Source organism: Elaeis guineensis, chromosome 5 (assembly GCF_000442705.2).
Source record: "Elaeis guineensis isolate ETL-2024a chromosome 5, EG11, whole genome shotgun sequence".
Taxonomy (NCBI): Eukaryota; Viridiplantae; Streptophyta; class Magnoliopsida; order Arecales; family Arecaceae; genus Elaeis; species Elaeis guineensis.
Window position 1 is genome coordinate 648927 of NC_025997.2, and position 22181 is coordinate 671107.

Consider the following 22181-nt stretch of genomic DNA (forward strand, 5'->3'; position numbering starts at 1 on the left):
ATAATTTTTATCAAAAAAATTAATATGTAGATGGCATTATACAAAGAACTATGTATTTATAGTCATTATATAAAAATTAATTAGAGATAGAAATACTATCTTAATATTAAAAAAATTATTTTATTTTAATAAAATATATTTATAAATTTCATCATATTTTTATATAAGATTGTCTCCAATCAAATATAATAATTTTTTTTCAATATTATTTTTTAAAATATTTTTTCTATCAATCAAATATAATAAAAAAAATTTTGTAATTATTTTTTTCAGATGGATGATTTTTAGAAATCATCAGATTATCCATACTAAACGGAAGCAAAGGGTAAAGAAATACCTTGGATCACGTTGTGTGCCAGACAGTAATGAAATTAAACTTTTTAACTAGTTTTTGCCGTACCCACCGTTTCCTCTTCTCGGCAGAATTCGTGGCCCGCAGGAAAATTACGAGTGACGCCTCAACCTGTTTCCCCTGCGGCGGTACGTGCAAGGAACATGCCCAGGCTACTAAATATTAACAAATGCGCGGATAGCACAACTTACAAGAAGGAGGGACAAAATGGGTATTTTCTTTCTCATAATATCATGTTTTCCATCGTATTACTGTAAACTTAGTTAATTTTGACGGTCGTGACTAACCACCCAATTAATAAGCAAATAAATGATCAGATTTTCAATGGCTGTCCCTTCGTAATATAACATTTCAAATATCATATGTTGGGATATACTGACCGACCTTGATGCCGACTCACCAATGCCGACTCACTAACGGATGACGACGCCGACCCATCCTCGCCGACCCATCCTCGACGCCGACTCACCGACGGATCCCGATGCCGACCCATCCACGAGGATGGACCGATCGATTTTGCCCATCTGACGACGGACAACACCAACGGTAACTACCGATCATGCCCAGCCGGAACGTGTCGGCCTAACAGGCCAATACTGCCTCCGATCGCCTGAAAGTCGATCTCCCATCGCCGACCCCCTGTCGGGTAGAACGTCACCGACTTACTGTCGGTTTGGACAACCAACGTCCGACCTCTACAGGTCCTTCTAGATGCCGAACGAGCGGCATGGGCTGCAATCCTATCAAGGACATGTCGTGCAACCGCCAGAGGGTGTTGTCCTGTCAGAAAATCTGGGACGCTGTCCTGCCAAGGACGCAAATTAATTCCTAGGACCTGTCAGCCTGTCAACGACGTGACAACCCCCGGCAATTTGACAACCTCCGATGATTTGACAACTCTCCAGTTATCTACATCACCAACGGCAGGACCATACCACCTCTTACTATAAATCGGGGAAGGCAACAGTGCTGAGGAGGTTTCTTTCGAAATCCTTGAACCTTTCCTCCCTAGCTCTCGCTCTCACCCTCTCTCGTTGAGCTTCTTGATTCTTCTTTTTTACTGTTGCTTAGTCTCCTCTCTGATTTGACCGTCGGAGGATCCCCGTCGGAGTCACCTCCGGTCAGTGCGGATTTTTTTTACAGACGTTTGTTTTCGACGACCAGATGATGAGGAGATTGACCGCAACATCATAATATGACTATGTTAACTCCTCGTGGGAGCACATTTACCTTCGAGTTCCCGTAACTTTTTTTTTTTTCCTTCTTTTCTTTTTTTTTTCTTTTTCTTTTTCTTTTTTTGTGCATTCTTGGAGATCTAGAACATTGTTGTATTAATATATGGGTAATGCTTGTCAACCACCCATCCGTTGACTACTATTTGTTTTTTTTCACCGGTCCGATATGGCAGCCTGGGTTAGTGCAGCGCATAGAGCTCAGGTGGAGTTAGTTAAAGTCGAAAAGTATTACTTTGCCATTTATTGACTTCCACATAGAACTAGTGAACCGATTAATTAGCATCACAGGCAATCTCTAGTATTTTATTAATAATCAAATTAGAACTCCTACTTAATATGGTCTCATAAATTTGCTGTTGATAGCCACTGTTATTATCTTCATTGGACTTTGGTAGAGAAGGGAACTCTAAGATTTCTTTAGACGTACGGCCTCCATATCATCTATGCGCAAATCGAGAAACTCACGAGAATAACATCCAAACTCGATAAAGTGCTGTTTCGAAGTCATAGCACCTCAAATTAGCCAACAAATTTGGGTCCGAAAGTGGTGTTGTCTCTTTAATATTACTATTATATTTTTAAAATAAAGAAAAAATAGAACCCTCATTGCAATTAGCCTAATGAATTTATCTTTAATTTACATAAATAAAAGCATTATTCAGCTTTTCCAGCTTATATCTTTGTAGTTCCATGGAGGACGTGACTTGATTAATTTTGAGAACCGAACAGAGGGGAGAGTTTATATTCATTATTCATCCAAGTGGCCGGAACATCCAAGTCCACGTAAAAGGCTGCAGTAACAAAATTTTGCGGTCTTTGTGGCCTTCTGCAGTGAAAGAAATTATTATTTTTTATGCTTTATGAGAGACCGAGTGTCCGCACACCACTGGTCGTCCCGGGTCTGACCTTTTTCGTGGAGGTTAACAGATAAATAAAGTCGGTTTCGGATTCAGAGTAGAGGCGTACGATCTTCCGGAATAATTATTAGTAGATAATATCTCAAGATTCTAAGAGGAGTGTAAGTTGGATTCGATAGATTCATCGTGGCAGTTAGGGGCCGGGAATTAATTGTTTCCGTATATATGTATATATAAAAATTAAGAGAGACCTTCCTACCTCCCACCGCACCATGGATTTCGGAGAGTGAAAACCACACGAGTGGAGGGAGAGGGAGAGAGAGAAGCGTCGGACGGTTCTCCAACCCCACCCATCACCGTCGACGTCGTCGTTTCCGGGGTCTCGCTTCCTCCTCAATCTCCGATCGATCATATATCGTCGGAGATGATGGAAACGATCGCCGGTGGTAAGGCCCTCCCTATCCCGCGGAGGAGGTTGGCGGAGTGCGGAGACCCGGAGGAGGATCCTCGCTCGCCTCCGCGGAGACCACCTAATGGCAAGGCCGGCGGTGGGAGAACGGGTAGTTGGAAGGTATGGAAGATGATGAATTTGCTCATGATGGCGATCTTCCTAGTCGCTCTGCTCGGGATCGCCGCGATTTCGACCTCTCGCCGGATCGACGACCTCCCGGAGCGCCAGAGCGTGGTCCACCAGATTGCCGGCGGTGCGAACATAGCCGAAAGGGTCACGCTGGAGAACCAGACCAGACCGCCCAAGAGAGAATCTGCTCATCCGGTATATATATATCCCCAGATTTCCTCCTCTTTTATTTTTTTTTATATATATATAAAAGGAAGATAAATCTCTTTTGCCGTTTTCAAGTTATACATCCTTTCTTTCTTTCTTTCTTTCTTCTTCTTCTCTCGGAAAAAAAAAAAAAAAATCAAGATTTTTTATTTGTTTTCTGAAAAAAATTGAAGTTCTTGGTATGGGATTGCTTGGTTATATCGTCCTGTCTTGTGTTATTTATATGATGCTCTGGTTTCTGATTATTTACTTTTGGATCGGTTCGTTTTCACAATTTCACCGATTGCTCTTTGTGCATGTGGCTTTTTTAAATCAAAGAAACTCCTAGCAGAACAATTTTTTTTAAAAAAAATTGGTTTTCTTTTTGGTGGGAGCACAAGGACGCCTTCTTTGAAATTTTGACTTATTTTTTAATTTGATGTATCATTGTTAGACTTTTATTATTTAGTTTCATGAAAGAGTAGAGCATTTGTTCTTCGTTGAATAGAAGTCAAATAAAAAGAATTTCTCTTATTTACAAAAAAAAAGCTCTCGCCTTTTTCTTCCTCTCTTTGGACGTTATGATTGTTATTTTACTGTTGATTTTTTGTGTCCATTAATTTATATGATTGGTGGTGGAGAGTGAGGGATATGGAAAAGATCCCATCTGGCAGTTCTGTTTTATTATTATATGTTTTTGACTCCTGTCGTTGGGTTGCCCGTTGGCGTATATTCTGCTGCCTGGTATCTCCATTAAATATGTCGCAGCTATGAAAAGTTGTAAGCTTTCCTCAAAGTTTACGCAAGCGTATGGAGCACATACGAATTATTTGTTTTTATAAATGGACTGAGATACCAATAATTGTACCGATTAGCTTTTGCAAAAAGAACCTAGACTTTCGATCAGCCTGATGCTAAGCTAGTATTTAGCTCAGCAAATTCTGAGCAATAATTACATTATAGAACATGTACTTTTATATGGGATCATGATTCTTGAAACTAATAATCATTTAAAATGTTCTTCTTATTTGATATTCCATAGATTCTTGATATCTGGACTAAACCAGATAGCGAAGAGTACCATCAATGCATCAAGCGCCCCAAGAACTGTTACAGTAAGTTGTCTTTGTGCTGAAGACTGCATATTTTTCACTTCAGTTATTGTGAACAATTTACCATTTTTACTGTAGGGAGCGCTGATGGTACATCAGGCTACTTGTTATTCCATCCTAATGGTGGACTGAATCAGATGAGGATGGGAGTGCGTACCGTTTCATCGGGTTCTTATTTTACTTCTGTTATACATGGAAGCAAGTTAATTATTTGACTTCATCTCCTAACTTTCTAAATATAGATAAGCGATATGGTTGCGATTGCAAAAATAATGAATGCAACACTGGTAATTCCTTCTCTCGACCATGATTCTTTCTGGACAGATCGAAGGTATTAAGACTTGATTTTGCATCATTAATCTGTCCATATATATATATATATATTCAATGATTATTTTTATTTTAAATTGATTTTTGCAAATTTGAATTGATTTTTGCAGCGAATTCGGAGACATATTTGATGTGAAGCATTTTATTGATACCTTGAGAGATGATGTCCTGATTGTTGAGTCTCTCCCACAAGCGTATGCAAAAATGAAGCCCTATCGGAGAGCACCTGTTTCGTGGTCTAAAGTATGTGCTGGAGCATTTTGCTCTGCATTAGAGTTGCTAGAGTGTTTTGTTTTACATGCATTGAGTTGCTCGTGAAACCAATTAAAATGATAACCAATCTGATCTCCCACTCTTCAGGTTTCTTACTATAAAGCTTTAAGGCCGATCCTGATAAAGAAAAAAGTGATGAAGTTTACGCATTCAGATACCAGGCTCGCAAATAATCACCTTTCTCCTTCCATTCAGAAACTCCGGTGCCGTGCAAACTACAAAGCACTTAGATATGCAGAAGAAATTGAGAAACTTGGGAAGTTGATCGTCGCCAGGCTGAGGAATGGAAGGGATCCTTATATTGCACTTCATTTGAGGTATTATTATTTCGTTCGAGCAATGTACGTGTGTGTGTGTGGGTGCAGCACACATAAGCATCTATTTAATTCGAATTGCAGGTACGAGAAGGACATGCTCTCATTTACAGGTTGCAGCCACAGCCTGACATTAGAAGAGGCAGAAGAATTACGGGTCATGCGTTATAATGTGACGCACTGGAAAGAAAAAGAGATTAATAGCATGCAGAAACGAATACAAGGGGGTTGCCCAATGACTCCACGAGAAGCTGCTATTTTCTTGAAGGCTATGGGCTATCCTTCCACCACAAACATCTACATTGCTGCAGGACCAGCTTATGGTGCCAATAGCTCGGACGCCTTAAAAGCAGAATACCCAAATATTCATACACATAGCAGTCTGACAACAAGAGAGGAACTGAAGCCTCTCTCCGAGCATCGGAACCGGCTTGCTGCTTTGGACTACATTGTTGCCCTTAATAGTGATGTTTTCGTGCATACTTATGACGGCAACATGGCCAAAGCAGTGCAGGGTCATAGAAAATTCGAGGGATTTCTCAAGACCATCAGTCCTGACAGGTATATCTGGTGCCAAGTATATCTCTAATTAAGTGCTCCCAGAATTCAGTCGATTACCTAAAATTGATTTTTTTTTTTTTTTTTTTTTCCTTCCTTTCTTTTTTGACTTCTGTTCAGGCAAAGATTTGTGAACTTGATTGATCAGCTTGATGAAGGAAAAATATCTTGGAAAGAATTCGAACTTAAGGTGAAAAAGTATCATGTCAATAGACTTGGAGGTCCAGATGAAAGAAAAGGAGGACCCAATCCTAGGTCAGAGGAGTTCTTTTATGCGAACCCTAATCCTGGGTGCATGTGCAAAAAACAACAGACGTAGTACATGCCTGTGGCGCTGACAATTTTGGATTTTAGGGATGACTTTACAGAATGACACATAGGTACTTAGAAATACAGTATATAGATTTTTTGAAAAAAATAAATAAATACAGGAAATAAAGTTTTTCTAATGTTGCCAATTTCATTTCAACCAGATCATGAATTATTGCATTAAGACAAATAATGCGGCCTGATATCATTCCAACCTTCTCTTTTCCAAATCATTTTGTTCTTTATATGGACGTATAATTATTTTTTGGTTTTAGATTTATAAATGATGGTGATAATATACAATGTGGCTATAATTGGATTATGGTGAATATCCATGTCTTGATTCACAGAAGTCCCTGTACATGCATGACATTATGCTTTCTAACTTACGAGATGAAGAATGTGAAAATGGAAGGATAAAGAATGACTTGGATGGTACGCTACTCTAACATAAAATTAGAGTTTGTTATAATCATTTTATTTCTCGGCTACAAGCTAAATAGAAGATTCCAGCTATACTGACAGTATATGATTGCCTTGGAATGTTTCAAAAATTTTGGTGCTGGTGCTAGGTAAAAGGATAAGTCGAAATAATTCATGCTGGGGTAAGTTGAGCATTAGTGCCATGACCAAAAGGTTGCAATCACATATATGTATGTATGGTCTACTGATGTAATCTGGAAGTGATGCTGCTTCTCATTTGAAATTACATATCAATGCAGTCCAATTTCGAGGCAATCAATAGAACTACAACTGAAAAACTTCATCAGCTTTAGCAATATATAGTTTAAAAACAAAAAGGAGATCCGGTTATTTGCAACTGACATCCACAAACAAATGTAACTAATCAGCTTGTAAACCATTTGATAGTTGATTATCTTGTCTCCTCGGACACAAGAACATACAAAACTTACAGCAAAAACCCACTTCATGGATGAAGCTACAGAAAATTTATCAAGAAACCTTTACAGATCAGCAAAAAAATGATAGGTTCTGGAGTCAACAACAATAAGCCTTAGACCTGCAATGGCAGAAGCTACAGCTAAGCAGCTGAACCCAATAACATTCAACCAATGCCAGGCCTTCTGGGATGCTGGCAACTCGTTCTTCCTTGCTTTCAAGTACATGTGATTCGCCAGGACAAATGTAAGGGGGAAAACGCTCAAGGCCCCTGTCAGGGTCATAAAGTCTCCAAGGAATGGTAAAAAAGCTGCAACAAACGTGTTTATAGTCAGGTAGCCTCCTCTTACAAGGACTCTAAATGAAATGTTGTCAACGGAGAAAGCACTCCTTTTTCCTCTCCCATACTTTGTATCTAAGTACTCATACATCGGACTTGCAAATATCTGCCACAAATAAAGGACAAGTGTTAATAAAATGATAGCTATCCAAGAGTCAATTATACACACAAAACAATGAAATAATATGAAAACATATTTTTGTTTGATTTGAACGTTAAAGACCGTTTTTGCAGCATTATGACTGGCCTATATCGTGATGACAACAAAAAGATTGACGAGCTGCACCTAGTTAAATTTCTTTAAACAATACCAGCAAAGATCAGGTCTCCAGGATTCAATGATACAACAACAACAGTATTGGATCATAGAAGTCCAGATAGTTGACAGGCAAGACTGATGAACTTCGGTGAATAGACAGCAGTAGCAGCCCATAGACTGATAAACAGCAGTTAATAATTTTCAAGTTGATCTACTATCTTCTTGAATTGACTGGTAGATTTTCATTTGTGACCTCAATAATCAGAAACTGAAAGCAGAAAACCGATGGAAAGGATCAGGGAAAATACATGCAAAGCAATGACCGTCTGAAAGAAGGCTGCAATATTGGCCACTGCCTTCACCCAAGTTGGGCCTTTCACACTATTGAGAAGATACGTTGATGTTGAAGAACCATAGGCCCAGTATCCAATGAAAGTAACAGCATACAATGGCAAGACACCAACAGTGAACTGAAGCCGAAGTGCTTTCTCCATGTTCTTGACAACAGGAGGTTTTATTGTTGCCTATAAACCAAAAAACAAAAAGCCAGTAAGAATTTGTGGGAAACAAAACTTACCACCATGCAGTTTGAAATCTTAAGCCCTAATTTTGTTTCAAAAACAGAACAAAGAGATTCAAAAGAACAAACTTTAATCCTTCTCGAGCAAAAAAGCAATAATGGCATATTTGCCACTTTAAGGAAAGCAAAATTGTTCCAAACATAAAGCTTAGAGAGAGAGAGGTTATGATGCACTCACGTGCACTTGATCCCAAATGTTTTCTAGTAGAAATCAATGATGCACTACTCAAAATGAAAATTAGCATCCTTGATCTATGATATATAAAATATCCAGAAACTAAAAACTTTTTAGTTTGGAGATATGTTGCACAAGCACAAAATGAATAGTAGTAATATAGCTAGTGAGCTAAAGTATGTTATACACCACATAATTTACAGATCTAAACAATTGATCTTGATCTAAATACCTTAAAAACATATATAGACCAAATTTTAGCTAATCCGAATACTTCTAAACTATAGATCAAATGAAGACATGGTATCATACCATTAAAATTGTTCATTTTCATTAATTGATACATGGGTAAAAGATCTTGAAACTCTATGATTTTTTGTTTTTACATATTTTATGCACCATAGATCGTGTTTAACTATGTCGATTTTCATTCGGAAAAGTCCATAGATTTTCAGTAAGAAGCACTAGGAGCCAAATTCACCCGAGTACATCCTACCATAACACATACTACTCTCCCTCTCTCTCTCTCTCTCTATACATATATATAGCTAATATGTGGGTGCCCACACAACAATCGAAATAATGGCAGTCCTATTCGGATGATCAGGGAGCCCTATACTGATGATTTGAGCTATTAGATATGATCTACTATCTTTAAATTACTTATGATTATCAAAAATTATGACTCAAAGACCCCTAGCCTATGCATCTAGTATTCAAAAGAATATACATTGTTTGTTTTATTTGAACTATCCATTTTTGACCTTTGGATGCATAAACGATGAATAAGAAAATCACATGATCTTTTGATAGTAAAAGTTTATAGATGATAGATTACATCTAATGGCTAAACAAGATCTATTGAACCAGTACTGAGGTTGGTACCGATCGGCATCCACTTCGATACAATATGGGTTTGTAACATGCCATGTCTAGATGTACTAGCATAGGAAAAGGGAGGAGAGAGAAGGAGAGAGAGGAAGACAGGAGGGAAGGAGAGGAGGGAAGAAGGGAGAGAGAGGAAGTAGGATTACAGATGAAGGCGGGCCAGCCACAAGGAGGGAGGTGAAGACGGTGAGCCTTCCGACAACCACTATCTAGGGTTTCACTTCCATTCTACTCAACTTCAAGGTTTACAAGAGGAATTGATGGTGGGGGGAGACAGGGAGGGAGGGAGGCTTACTAACAAAGGGCGGCAAGCCACAAGGAGGGAGGTGAAGCGGAAAGCCTTCCGACGGCAGCAATCTACAGTTTCGCTCCCATTCTTCTCAGCTTAAAGGTTTAGTAGAGGAAAAGATGGTGGAGAGAGAGAGAGATAGAGAGAGGGAGGAGACATCGAAGAGGGGGGATCGAGCAACATCTGGCAGGAAAGCGAATGAGAGAGCCTTAGAGCTCTTGAACCATCCAAGTGGGGACATAGATTTATAACCGAACCAAGACCCATCAAACCATTCCAACTTGGTGCCGGTTCGGTTCGCTACCGCCCAGTTTGGGCTGGTGTTGGATCACTAGGCTGATTACCAGTGTCAAGCCCCGGTCATCTAGTCAAGAGCAACATTATTTGGACTGTTGCATGAGTGCCACATATTAGCCCTATTTTCATTATATATATACATACATACATATACATATGTATATATACATACATACATACATATACATATGTATATATACATACATACATATACATATATATATATATACATACATACATATACATATATATATAGATAGATAGATAGATACGAGTGTGTACACACGCGGATGCATGTGTTTGTGATTTGACTTGTACATATATATATATATATATATATATATATATATATATATATATATATATATATATATATATCACTGATTACTACAACCTCTTATCCTTGAGATGCTTAAGAAGTTCACTTTTGCATGAATATGGTGTAAGAGTCAGATGCAAATGTTTAACCATATAACTAGCCTCAATACTTGACCATCCAGCTACATTTTTAAAATCTTTGGAGCTCTAAGGAAATTAAGCTGATTTATTCAAACACAAAAGAGCCAAACAAACCATGAGAAGAGCCTGAATCCAACTACTAGTGGCATGCCTTCAGATATCAATATGTACAGATCTTTGCTATCTATTTTCACTAGGTCCATTCCATTCGCCACATTAAGTTCCTAAAGAGCATGAGACTGCAAACCAATCAGCCTGCCCTCAATGGAGATCATTATAGATAATAATTAATTCATTTGCAATTTAAGGTTGTAATGTAAAACACAGCACAGAAAGTCAAAGAGTTTCTACAACTTAGCGAATGTCAAGACTTGAATTTTTAATACTCCTGTTATGACCTTAAGAAGGATTTTGCCAAGTCTACCTGGATCTCTGGCAGCATTCCTGTATTGAATGCAAAAACAAGACTTGCAACAGCACCAACCATACTGAAAATCTTGCTAACATGAGACCCTGGAATGTTGTAATTCTGAGATGGAGTACTTATTCCTGTATTAAAAAAATAATCATGTAAATTTCACAGCATTATTTTTCTTCTTGTCAGTTCTGCAAGCTTGCAATAATTATATACAACAAACTAATAGACACAGAGGAGGAAAAAAAAGAGAAGTTATTTAATTTGCCAAGAAAATGCTTGAATAATATATGTATAAATAATCTCTCAAAGATATATGTACAAATAAATGCACGGTGTTAAACGCATGCATAATTATTTTCATGATAGACATGAGAGTCCAAGCATTGTTTAGGAGCACATTAATTGGTAGTCCAGAATTTAAGATCAGGTAGGATTTGAAGGAAAGTTTTGTAGCTGGTTTAATACCATTCATGAGAGACATAACAAATGCTGCAATAATAAATATAAGACCAAGAAAAGTTGAAACTCCCAGCCAAATCCTCAGAGCTGATAAATGAGGTATCCCAAAGGCAAACAGAGCACATAAAAACCCAGCAATTGCTATACAGTAGGGAAGCTTTAAGGCATCATCATCCCTGTAGAGAACATATATAGCCTGCACAAAAATAAAATAGAGGTTAATTATAATTTCAGCAGGCAACAAAACTTGGATTTAAGGAGCAAAAGTGGCTGCATTCCTGATTGTTCACCCTAATGATTAGAAATGAGTTGGTCATCAACATAACTGTTATCCTATTTACCATAATCAATTTAGCAAGATTATCTTAAGGGCTCATATTGCATAAGCTGATTTTGAGAGTATACATATGATTTAAGATGACCAAAAATAAGCATCTTATGAGTTCATGCTACTGCCATCAGCCAGATGTTTGGCATCATCATCAAATAAAGTAACTCATATGGTCACATCACCTCATTCATGGTGTTAAAATCTTGTTGAAACTGGTTATAGAATCAACGCAAAAGCTCTAAATAACTCATGAGATCATTTCACCAAGTTCTTAGTGGTTGATAATCTATTTGATAGTGTTTTGAGAGATGCTTATGCTTGGGTGGATACTTCTAAATAAGTCCAACAAACTGGATGAAAGTGAAAGTCTGTGCTCCTATTATAGCCATTTCTCACACTGTTAGACAGCTATTTGTCACATGAAGTAATCAATGGAGTTCAATTCATCATGATTGTGAAAAACATAACTACAGATGTAGAAAGTTTCCATGATGCCTGAAGTCACAGGAACCAAGAAGATTCTTAGGACTCCAATATATTCTCATAAACTACACTTATACAAGTAGTTCGAAAATTGTTCTAAATGTCTAGCTCTTGTTTTTCCTGCTGAATGTACCATATTGCTTTATCCTAAAGAAATAGATTGCCTACGAGGTTACGACCATCAACTTGACCAAGAAAACTTGTGAAAACATGAGAAGCCAAAGTACAGCAGCCTAGCTTCTTTTTTCAGCAGTAGCTTCTTAGTTAGGAATGTGATGTATCACTAACAGAAAAGAAGAGGAAGCAGAAAAAAAAATTAAAAACTAATAATATTAAGGTGATTGTGGCCAGTATTTATTGTACCTTTAATGCCTGCCCAGCCAAAATGATATATCCCGTGTTAATCATGAACAGATTAACGTATTGTAGGGCCCATGTAAGAGCATACATTTTTCTACCTGCAATAAGCATAGCAAAGAAAAGAATAATTTAAGGTTTAGAAAGTCAGACCAACTTTGTAGGGAAGGAAACACTAAATTCAGAAAATTTGTGCTACATGAAGATGAAAGATCTTATCTAGGAAAAATGTGTGAAAGAATGGAGCTGACTATGTCCCTTTGAAACTATGCACATCCTTCAAGCCAATCTCTTGCGTGACAAAGATTTGGATATAATACTGATCATTAAAGAGGTAATTTACCATAGATATAACCAGCAAGATCTCTATATCTAATCCTTCTTTTACCACCAACTTCATGAAGACGGGCAACGAGAATGTTAGCATACAAGGATATGGCAGCTGCCGAAATGAAACCAACTGTACCAACTACCCAGCCCAAAGGAACCATGGTTGATCCAGCATATCCCAAGACATAAGCACTGTTCACCCCAGTTGTGAGGACGAAACTAACTTGAAGCCAATGATCTGGAAAACCAGTAAACCAGTACACAAGAAGAATATGAAGTAAATCATTACAACTTCAAATGGAAAGCCAAAGTAAAACTAGAGAACTTGAAATAAAACTTTTAAAGAACAATCATGAGATGACACCAGCAGCTGTGAATAAAATTATAGTAAGATACAATAGATTGATTGAGTCATACAAGTCATGGCCTCATGGGAACCAACACATTATAGATTGTTGAAACTATTCTCAAGTTTAATGGATTATGAAGTTAGTAGTCGTTAACAATATATACAAACATATGTACATGTACATGTACATGTATAATGATGTAGATGATGTAATAGACCGCAACTTTAATGTCTGTTTCTGTGTTTGTCACACACACAAAGGGGAAGGAGGGGGGGGCAGGGGAGGGGAGGAGGGAGAGCACAAACACCCTATATAATAGAGAGAAATGTCTAAATTTGACTTTGGCATGAACCGTTGATCCTTGAACTCATGAAGTGTTTCGAGTTATAGTGTGATTCCAAGGAGAAACTTCAAGAAACATTTACGATGAAGTTATATATATATATTTTTTTGATGAAGAGGAGGCAGAGCCACCCATTTTATTAAAAAATAAAAATCAATAAGATATTTGGAGTAGCATTCTGGAAAGAGCCAAAACTTCATTGGCCACAACTCCAAAATGTCATCCCAGTACACATAGGCCTTTGAAATGATAAATTGCATTGCTTCCTAGGTATTGAAAAAGCATGAGCACAAAGAGTTATTTCCTATTCTCGTTCCTGCATGAATCGTTGACAACCGAATACTATCCTATTCAAAATTTAAGAGATTATAGTAAAACTTAGACACTAGTCATGTTGCGTAGGTGGTGTTTCAGAATAGTAAGATTATAGAAGCTACGAGAAATTCAGTGAAAACAAAGAACGCTGAGGTAAAATAAGATTATGGAAGCTCCAGAGAATTTTAATAGGAACCAGGAAGGCAGAGGAGAAAAGTTCAGAGAGGATGAGAAATGCACTGTGCTTTTATAAGAACATCTTCTCCTCCAGAGATACAACCCAAAGGAGAAGGGTGGTGTTCAAACATCTTCTCCTCCTATTAAGAACTATTACAGGAATAAACTTGATTTTTTTTTTTTTAAAGTAACAGCTCTTCTTTGTCAACGAAGTTTAGAGATGATGCGTATAAAACAGTTCTTCCACCGGATACCATCACCCTCGAGAAAAAATAAAAAAGAAAAAAGGGGGGGTTCCCAACAAGTCTTTTCACAATTTCTAGAGCATTACCATTCCCATTATTGTATGTTTTTTTCCTTCTTTTTTAGAAGAAGGAAAAAGAATGGAAGAGTTCCCGCCGCCAGTTTAGAAAAAATAATGGTATAAAAGGATCGTCATATTTATTTCGTCAAACCAACCTTGCGGGATATTGATAACAGATCCAGAATTACAAGAAGGAAGAAAGATACCGTGGCTTATCTGGTGAGCAGTGTCATCCGACGCATCAGGCTCCGGTCCCTCGTGGAACCGGGACTTCTCCTCCTCGACCTCCATCGCTGTCGCCATCGACTCCTCTCCGCCCGCACTTCAACCGCAAACTGGTGGTTGTCTCTTTGTCGGTGGTGAGATGTAGGGAGGAAGAGGAGCTGAAGGAGGCGTGGTCCTTCTCCAGCCTCAACGCGGTCGCCATCGGAGTCCCGTTATCTATAGATGGACAGCAACGCGGCCTCAAAAGCAAAGGCATCAGGAAATGAAAAAATTATTTCCCACCAATCACTGAGAGAACAAAGAAGGAAAATTCCATCTATTCTTTGAGAGGAGGAGATTTACATACAGAGGAGAAAGAGAGAGATTCCGTATAAAGATAAAGGGGCAAACGAATTGGGTGGAGAAAGGACCGTTGGACGGATCTGCGAATCGCCCTCCACCGCTCTAAGTGCGTTGATGAGATGGATACCACTTCTTCCCAAATATATCCGTTAACATATATGAGTTGGGAATTTCCGCTTTGTTCAGTGCGCCACGTTCGCCGTCCTGTCAACGAACCGACCATTGGGGGAAGAATTAAGATAAGGATTCGGGCTGCATCTTTGATCTTCTTTAGCAACATCGGCCATCAGATCATAGGTACCACAAATCTGAGAGTACTCCAAACTCATTCATCCGTCTGGATAGATCTTGAAGTTTGATGACAGAAAAATATCAATCTTAAATAAAAAATTAAAAAAACATTTTAATCTAAAATTTTAAATTTTATTAATTAAATTTTAAAACTTATTTTTTTTGTTGTGCATGGCCCAACCACAAATATACCATTGTTACCTAACATAGAATTTGACCTCCTAGTATTCTAAACATGTCAACGGATTGGATTCGGATCCAAAATTGGATATTCAGGTCGGAACTTGATCTTAGTTACCGATACCAGACCCGGATCCAAATACCCGACAGGTCTGGCATTGAAGTATCAGACCCAAACCCTAATGGGTCCCAGATATCCGGACCCGATTTCAGGATCCGAAACTCATATTTGGGTCCTGTGGAGGGTAGCAGTGGAGAGGGAGAAGCAGCCTGGATGGTGGCAGAGACGATGTGAGACAAAGGGAGGGGATGCGGAGTAGCCAAGCCGTAGAAGGCAACGGTGGAGGGAGAGAGGCAAAGAGGAGATCAGATCTCGATGGAGAGGGAGAGGAAGTCGGGAGCATGAGAGGAGGGAGGGCTCGGCACCATCGGAGAGATCGGATATTGGCAGAGGGATCTCGATGGAGAAGAAGAGCAGGAGACTGAGAGATAGAGAGAGGGAGATTGAAAAACATCGCTCAGTGGAACCATTAACGAAACGAGATCTAAAACTTCTTTTAATTAATCTATATGAAATAATTTGATTAAATAGAACATGAGGAGGAGAAATTTTGAGGAAAAAGATGGAACTAAGTTAAAAAAATTACTCACCTCCATCGCCTCTGCCTTCTTTGGAGACCTTCTGATCTGAGGAATCTCAAGTGGAATCCTCATCCCTGACGCCATCGTCACATGTCGATCTATGCTCCTCCACCTCTTCCTCTTTCAGAGAATCTTTACTGCGCTTCTCCTCCATCGTCGGGGCCTCCTCCTCCTTACCTTTCTTGATCTCCACCTCCTCCTCTGCAGCTCCTCCTCCTCCTTACCTTTCTTGATCTCCTCCTTACCTTTCTGAGACTCATGAGGGCATCTCAATCTCAGGATTAGGGTTTGAGGAGAAGGGAGGAACATCACTTAGCAGCCATGCCTTTCTTTATGGTTTGCACGAGAAGGGGGAGAGGAGATGCACCATGTGGGGTGGGCGGGGTTTGGCCGCTAGGGAGTGGATCTCACAACGAAGAGAGAGAGAGAGACAGGACATCCAGAGCGGGAGAGGAAGGGAGGAAGATTGAGAGACAGAGAGAGGGATGGATATTATATTTTTAATATATATATATAATATTATTATTGTTGCTGTCGATCTTCCAGCCTAAGGTCGGACGTCGAAGTAGCTGCTATAGCTTCATCCGAATACCTACAAAATAAGTCCACACCGGAGAGTTGGCTTTGGTGTAGATCCTCCGATGCTCAAGTCAAGAGATGGAGAACTATGAGAGAAGAGGAAAGAATTAGGAGTCGATCGATTGCATACCTTAGAGGGTCCTGGAGCCTTTACTTATAGGAGAAGAGTTTGAGATGTATTTGACTCAAAGTTCTGGTGATTTTTGGATTTATCGGATGGATAGATTCAGAGGAGGATTTTCTTTTTATGGGAGATCTGATCGCAAAGGAATCCTATCTTATCTGGACTTTTCAGATTTAGAAAGGAAGAGTCTGTAGACAGATGTAATAGTTTAGCAAAAACCGACCTAGTAGGTCTTTCTCAGTAACAACCAACCTAGGAGGTCTTTCTCGACAACAGCCGACCTAGTAGGTCACCATGGTCGAGAAATATAGGATCTTGCTATCTAAAATTGATCAACTTGAAGTGGATCGACTGTTGAGATAAAAAGAAATCAGACTGAGGAAGAAGACTTATCGCTAATCCAATAAATTATATTAGGTGATCACCATGTCTATCCAATCCAGCAAATGCTCGATCAATTTAGGTGATCGCCATCTCGTGTAGCTTAGCTATAACTTGCTCGACGATGACAAGGTTGTTTAGGTCAAGGTTGAGATACAGATCTATAACAAATGCCCCCCACTCTCAAGGTCGAGCTGCAAATAGATTGACTGAAGAGAGTACTTAATCTGAGGTTGATACTGAGAAGATCACCATTCACTGAGGACATGCATCAAGAATCAAACGATTGAGGCGAACCATCTTTGAATCTGAAGCATCGATTTCTCGGATCCACGAAAGCCCTATTTTGATCAATCGTCATACGACACTTGTCGAACATCGATCGAGGGAGGCAAATCATCACTAGATCGGAGCCGTTCTGGGGTTTTGTAAATAGGGCCACGGTAACTTTTTTTTTACTGCTTCTACTGTTCAAAAAGGGAGGGACTCTGGCACTTTGGTGATTCTGCGATCTTGCTCGGGTAAAGTCGAGCTAGTTGGTCTCCCTCCGTTCCTCGTCCCCCATTTGCTTGGCCACTTATCTTTTAGGTCAGTCCTTCTTTCTTTCAGCCATGAGTGATTCTAGTTTTTTTGCCAACACCTGGAGCACAGGTGATGACTTTAGGAGTGTGGCCTTGGAGCATCAAGTTTGGACGACGACGTTAGGAGTGTTACCCCTGAGATGTTAAGCTTGAAGGATAATATTAGAAATATAGACCCTGCATCTGACATAGCTTGTTCTTCGGGGAGACCCGAGATTTCGGACTTCAATCCTTATAGGGTAGATTCTATCCTTTACTCCGAGGACTTAGAAGTCCTCATATTAAAATACCAAATTCCTTCTGAGTACAAACTAGAGGTGGCTGCTTCAGGTGAAAGAATAGCTCTTCCTTGTCCAAGTCAGATTGGTCTGTATGAGGAAGCTCTAAAGATCAGAGTTTAGCTACCCTTCCACTACCTCATAGTGAAATTTCTTAAATTATATAAAATATATTTTTGTAGTGTCGCATCGAACTCATGGCGTTAGATCATAGGCTTCTTCGCTCATTGCCTTCTCCTTGAGGTCTAGCAGACCTACCATCTTCTTCGGGCCTTCTTCATATTGAAGAAGCATCCCATAGAGAATGAGTGGTGGTATGTTTCTCCTCGGTGAGGATGTTGTCTCTTCCAATATGCTCTTTCCTCAGTTCACAATTGGAAGGAGCATTTTTTTTCATTTCGATCGAGCAACCCTGAAACTTCTACACGTCATGGGGTGGACCTTATAGGTCGGTGGTTAGGGCTCCAATTTTGTCTGACGTCAAAGAGGAGGTGTTAAAGCAGATCTTCAGTCAGACTCTCCCTTCGCTAACTGAGTTTCTTACTGAGGACACTTTGTTCAGGATCGGGTTAATTCTAGCCGACCCAAAGAGTGAGTTGCTTTTCATAAACTTCTTTAGCTCATCATTTTTTGCATTTTTACTGACATCATATGCCATGTAGAAATGGATCCCAAGGATGCCGAGGCTCTTCATCAGGCAATGAAGAGAAAGAAGACAAGCACGACCCCAGCTCCAAAGCGCGACCGCACCGAGGCTATTCTTGCTCAGCCCATTACCGAAGGCTCCTTGAGGTTGAGTAGAACTCCAAGGAGGGAATCGTCAGCACCAACGAGCGTCGTGGTGCCGCTGCAATCAGCTGCTCCAGGGGAGCCTGCCCTCTGAGCCTCTGTATTTTCATCACAGAGGAGTTCGAGCAGGCCCAAAATTTTTGTGAAGATGTCTTTGCGAATGGCTGACGTATAGGTTGGATCTTCTGCTCCAGTGGGAGCATCTTCAGGCATTGAGGCTCGGGATACTAGGACGAGCATAAACAATTTCTGAGTTGCTCAGTCTTTGATCCAGTCAATCCTCTTACTGACCGACGCTGAAGCCTTCAATGCTGAAGGCAATGCATTCTGTATGCATGATGCATACGACTTTATACTTCAAGTAAGTGACGATCTTCCCATGCTGCTCAATCATTATTGATCGTGATATTTGATACTAAATCTTTTTTTAGCTTGCCCATCATGTAGACTACTATACCGAGGTGATGCGTGGAGCTCGGTGCATCTCAAGAGAGGCCGAGAAAAAGACCGACCAGACTAGCAAAAGGATGGATGATGCCCAACTGGCTAAGCTTAAGGCCAAAGAGAAGGCTAAGTTATTGGAGGAGGAAATAAAGTGACTAGAATTCGAGCTCTCTAAAGCTCGGGTCGAATTTGAAGCTCAGCTATCAATCGAGAAGAAAAAGTATGAGAATGAGTTGAAGACCGCCAAGGTTGCCACGATTGAGGCCTTCAAATCTTTGATCGAGTTTCATGATATCAAAGTGGACTTCGGAGTTGCCTCGTATGCACAAAATATTACCGACCTCAAAGAAAAGGTCAAGAAGATGGCTCCCGATTTCGACCTCAGCCTATTGGAGTCTGACGATGAGGAGGAGGATGGTGAGGGCAGAGATGAAGGTCTACGGATTGAAGATCTCTTCAGCCCAGAGTGAGAGGATAGGAGAGTCGAGAAAGCAGTTTCAACCACACTTCCAACTGTTATCATTCTTTCCGACTAAGCCGAGGTTGAAGATCTATCTGCCTCCCAAGTTTGAAGCTTTTTGCTTTCACTTTTATTTTGTATCCCAGCTCAGGCATATCCGAGCTTCTTTGATCAGTATCTTTTTGTAACCTCAATTGTCATCGAGGTATTTTGTAACGGGCCGATCTTTATTTGTAATTTTTTTTGTTTCAATAAAAATGTTTCCTTTACCAAGCTAATCATTGGAATCAATTATTGATCTTCGTTAAGTTCTTTAGGATAGCAATTGTCAGTCGTAGGTGATTCTCTTGATGATGAGTAGAAATTATTTTGTTGGAAAATACATTCCATTCCTCAGCTGTAGCTGGGGACAATCTGTTTAAGTTGATGACGAGCACGTTGTATTCTTTGGCTGTAGTCGAGGATCGCATGTTGTGTTGGAGAATACGTTTCATTCCTCAGTCGTAGTCAAAAATTGCTATGTTAGTGAACACATTCTGTTCCTCAGCTGTATCCGAGGACCGTGCGTTATACTGGTGGAGAACATATTCTATTTTTTTATCGTAGTCAAGAACCGCATGTTGTGTTAATGGAGAATATATTCCGTTCCTCGACTGTAGCCAAGGACCACATGTTATGCTGATGGAGAACACATTCCATTCCTCGATCGTAGTCGAGGATCATGTGTTATGCTGATGGAGAATACGTTTCGTTCCTCGATCATAGTCGAGGACCGTATGTTGTGTTGATGGAGAACACATTTGGTTCTTCGACCATAGTCGAGGACCGCATGTTGTGTTGATGGAGAATACATTCCATTCTTCGATCGAGGGTGAGGACCGCATGTTATGTTGATGGAGAATATGTTTCATTCCTCGATCGTAGCCAAAGACCACGTGTTGTGTTGATGGAGAGCATGTTTCGTTTCTCGACCATAGCCGAGGACCGCATGTTATGCTAATGAAAAACACGTTCTATTTCTCCATCATAGTCGAAGACTGCATGTTGTGTTGATGGAGAACATATTCTATTCCTCGATCATAGCTGAGGACCACGTGTTTCGGACATCTGTATGGCGAATATACCATATTCTGTTCATGGACAAAGAGCATATATTTTTCAAAAGAACACATAATTCAATAAAATAAAAAAAATAATTTATTATTCACTTAAAAAAAAATGAATCATTACAGTTCAAAGATGGTAGATACATAAATTATCTGCGTTCCAAGTCCTGGAGATTGGAGTTCCATCTAGCCGTCTGAGTCGGTAAACTTGTGATTGAACTATTTCAATAATGCAGTCAGGACTTTCCCAGTTCGGTGCAAGCTTCGATCGCTCCATCGGATGAGAGACTTCAACTCGATGAAGGACAAATTATCCCGTCAAGAAAGATTTTTCTTTAATTTAGAAGCTGTAATATCGAACTATCATTTGTTGATAGTTAGACATCCGAATTCACGTCTGCTCACATGTTTCATCTAGTAAGTCCAGATTTACTCTTAGCCCAAAGAAGTTATCATCTGTATCAAATTCTTCCACCCACAGCGTTGGCAAGCCAATCTCAAATGGTATCATGGCTTTAGTACTGAAGGCTAGCCTGAAAGAGATTTCTCCTGTTGGAAGTCGTTGAGTCATTCGATATGCCCATAGTAAATGGTATAGCTCTTCGACCCACAATCTCTTTATCTGACTGAGCCGAGCTTTTAATCCCTATAGTAAGGTCCTGTTCGTTACCTCAGCTTCGTCATTACTCTGAGGATGAGCTATAGAAGTCAGCCTGTGGTTGATGTCCAATCCATTACAAAATCTTTGAAGTTCGGATTATCAAACTGTCGTCCATTGTTGGTGATAATCGCTTATGGCAGACCAAATCGATATATGATTAATTTTCATACGAAGTCACAAACCTTCACCAAAATGATAGTCGTTAGTGCTACTGCTTTCACTCACTTGGTAAAGTAGTCGATTGCAATGAGCAAAAATTTTTTCTGTGCTGCTGTCATTGGGAAGAGTCTAAGGATGTCTATTCTTCATTGAGCGAAAGGCCAAGGGGTTGTAATCAAAGTCAAAGGGGTAGAGGGTCGGCACTGAATATTTGAAGTTCTTTGGCATTGGTCACACCTATTCATCAGGTCGGCAGCATCTTTCTGCATGGTTGGCCAGAAATATCTCTGTCGTAGCACTTTATGAGCAAGAGCCTTGCCCCCCAAGTGACTGCCGCAGATTTTTTCATGAACTTCTCATAGAGCGTACTCAGCTTTTGAAGGATGGAGATACCAAAGTAAAGGTAGGATAAATAATCTTTTATACAACTTTCCATCATAGATGAGGTATTGGGCAGCAAGATAGCTCAACTTCTTAACTTCATCTCAATCAGTAGGCAATATTCTATCTCGTAAATAACGCAATATGGGATCTATCCGGCTTGGCTTAGGGTTAGTTTGCATCACTTCATGCTCTTCGATGCTCGACTTTTCAAGAGTTTCGAGATATAATATCCTCTTTAGGTTGGCCACACCTACTGTTGCTAGCTTTGAAAGTAGGTCAACCCACATGTTTTTCGCCCGTGGTATCTATAGGATATTCATTGTATCGAAGCTGGAGGCAAGATCTTTGACCTTCTGCAAGTACTTTATCATGTTTGGCTCTCGAGCTTTATATTC

At 39.7% G+C, this 22181-nt stretch overlaps 2 protein-coding genes across 6 annotated transcripts; one reads left to right on the forward strand and one right to left on the reverse strand.

Moving 5' to 3' along the window:
- Window positions 1-2534: 2534 nt before the first annotated feature.
- On the forward strand, window positions 2535-6260 carry LOC105032588 (O-fucosyltransferase 19). The gene is made up of 8 exons (XM_010907066.4): window positions 2535-3219; window positions 4253-4325; window positions 4401-4471; window positions 4565-4653; window positions 4763-4895; window positions 5013-5242; window positions 5324-5800; window positions 5918-6260. Exons 1-8 carry the CDS (start codon window positions 2869-2871, stop codon window positions 6114-6116), a joined length of 1623 nt encoding a protein of 540 aa, XP_010905368.1. The 5' UTR covers window positions 2535-2868; the 3' UTR covers window positions 6117-6260.
- A 690-nt stretch (window positions 6261-6950) lies between these two features.
- LOC105032589 (probable proline transporter 2) lies at window positions 6951-14886 on the reverse strand. Of its 5 annotated transcripts, none has more exons than XM_010907068.4 (8): window positions 14732-14886; window positions 14367-14624; window positions 12685-12909; window positions 12348-12442; window positions 11177-11366; window positions 10718-10842; window positions 7914-8129; window positions 6951-7452 (listed from the first exon to the last, which is right to left on the reverse strand). In XM_010907068.4, the coding sequence occupies exons 2-8, from the start codon at window positions 14461-14463 to the stop codon at window positions 7072-7074; spliced, it is 1329 nt and encodes a 442-aa protein (XP_010905370.1). In that variant the 5' UTR covers window positions 14464-14624; window positions 14732-14886; the 3' UTR covers window positions 6951-7071. The 5 variants fall into 5 exon arrangements, with proteins under 5 accessions (XP_010905370.1, XP_010905371.1, XP_010905372.1 ...); XM_010907069.4 differs by having other exon boundaries at window positions 14367-14601; window positions 14732-14880; XM_010907070.3 differs by lacking the exon at window positions 14732-14886 and having other exon boundaries at window positions 6951-7316; window positions 7415-7452; window positions 14367-14721.
- Window positions 14887-22181: the final 7295 nt, after the last annotated feature.

Bases quoted from the DNA above. Each gene is read 5' to 3' on its own strand.
- LOC105032588 (XM_010907066.4), top strand. From the start codon at position 2,869: ATGATGGAAACGATCGCCGGTGGTAAGGCCCTCCCTATCCCGCGGAGG. The intron at 4,326-4,400 runs GTAAGTTGTCTT...TTTTTACTGTAG, and splicing joins GCGCCCCAAGAACTGTTACA to GGAGCGCTGATGGTACATCA. The intron at 4,896-5,012 runs GTATGTGCTGGA...CCCACTCTTCAG, and splicing joins CACCTGTTTCGTGGTCTAAA to GTTTCTTACTATAAAGCTTT.
- LOC105032589 (XM_010907068.4), bottom strand. From the start codon at position 14,463: ATGGCGACAGCGATGGAGGTCGAGGAGGAGAAGTCCCGGTTCCACGAG. The intron at 11,367-12,347 runs GTACAATAAATA...ATTTTTGTGCAG, and splicing joins TGGCTGGGCAGGCATTAAAG to GCTATATATGTTCTCTACAG. The intron at 10,843-11,176 runs GTATTAAACCAG...TTTTTAATACAG, and splicing joins TGTTATGTCTCTCATGAATG to GAATAAGTACTCCATCTCAG.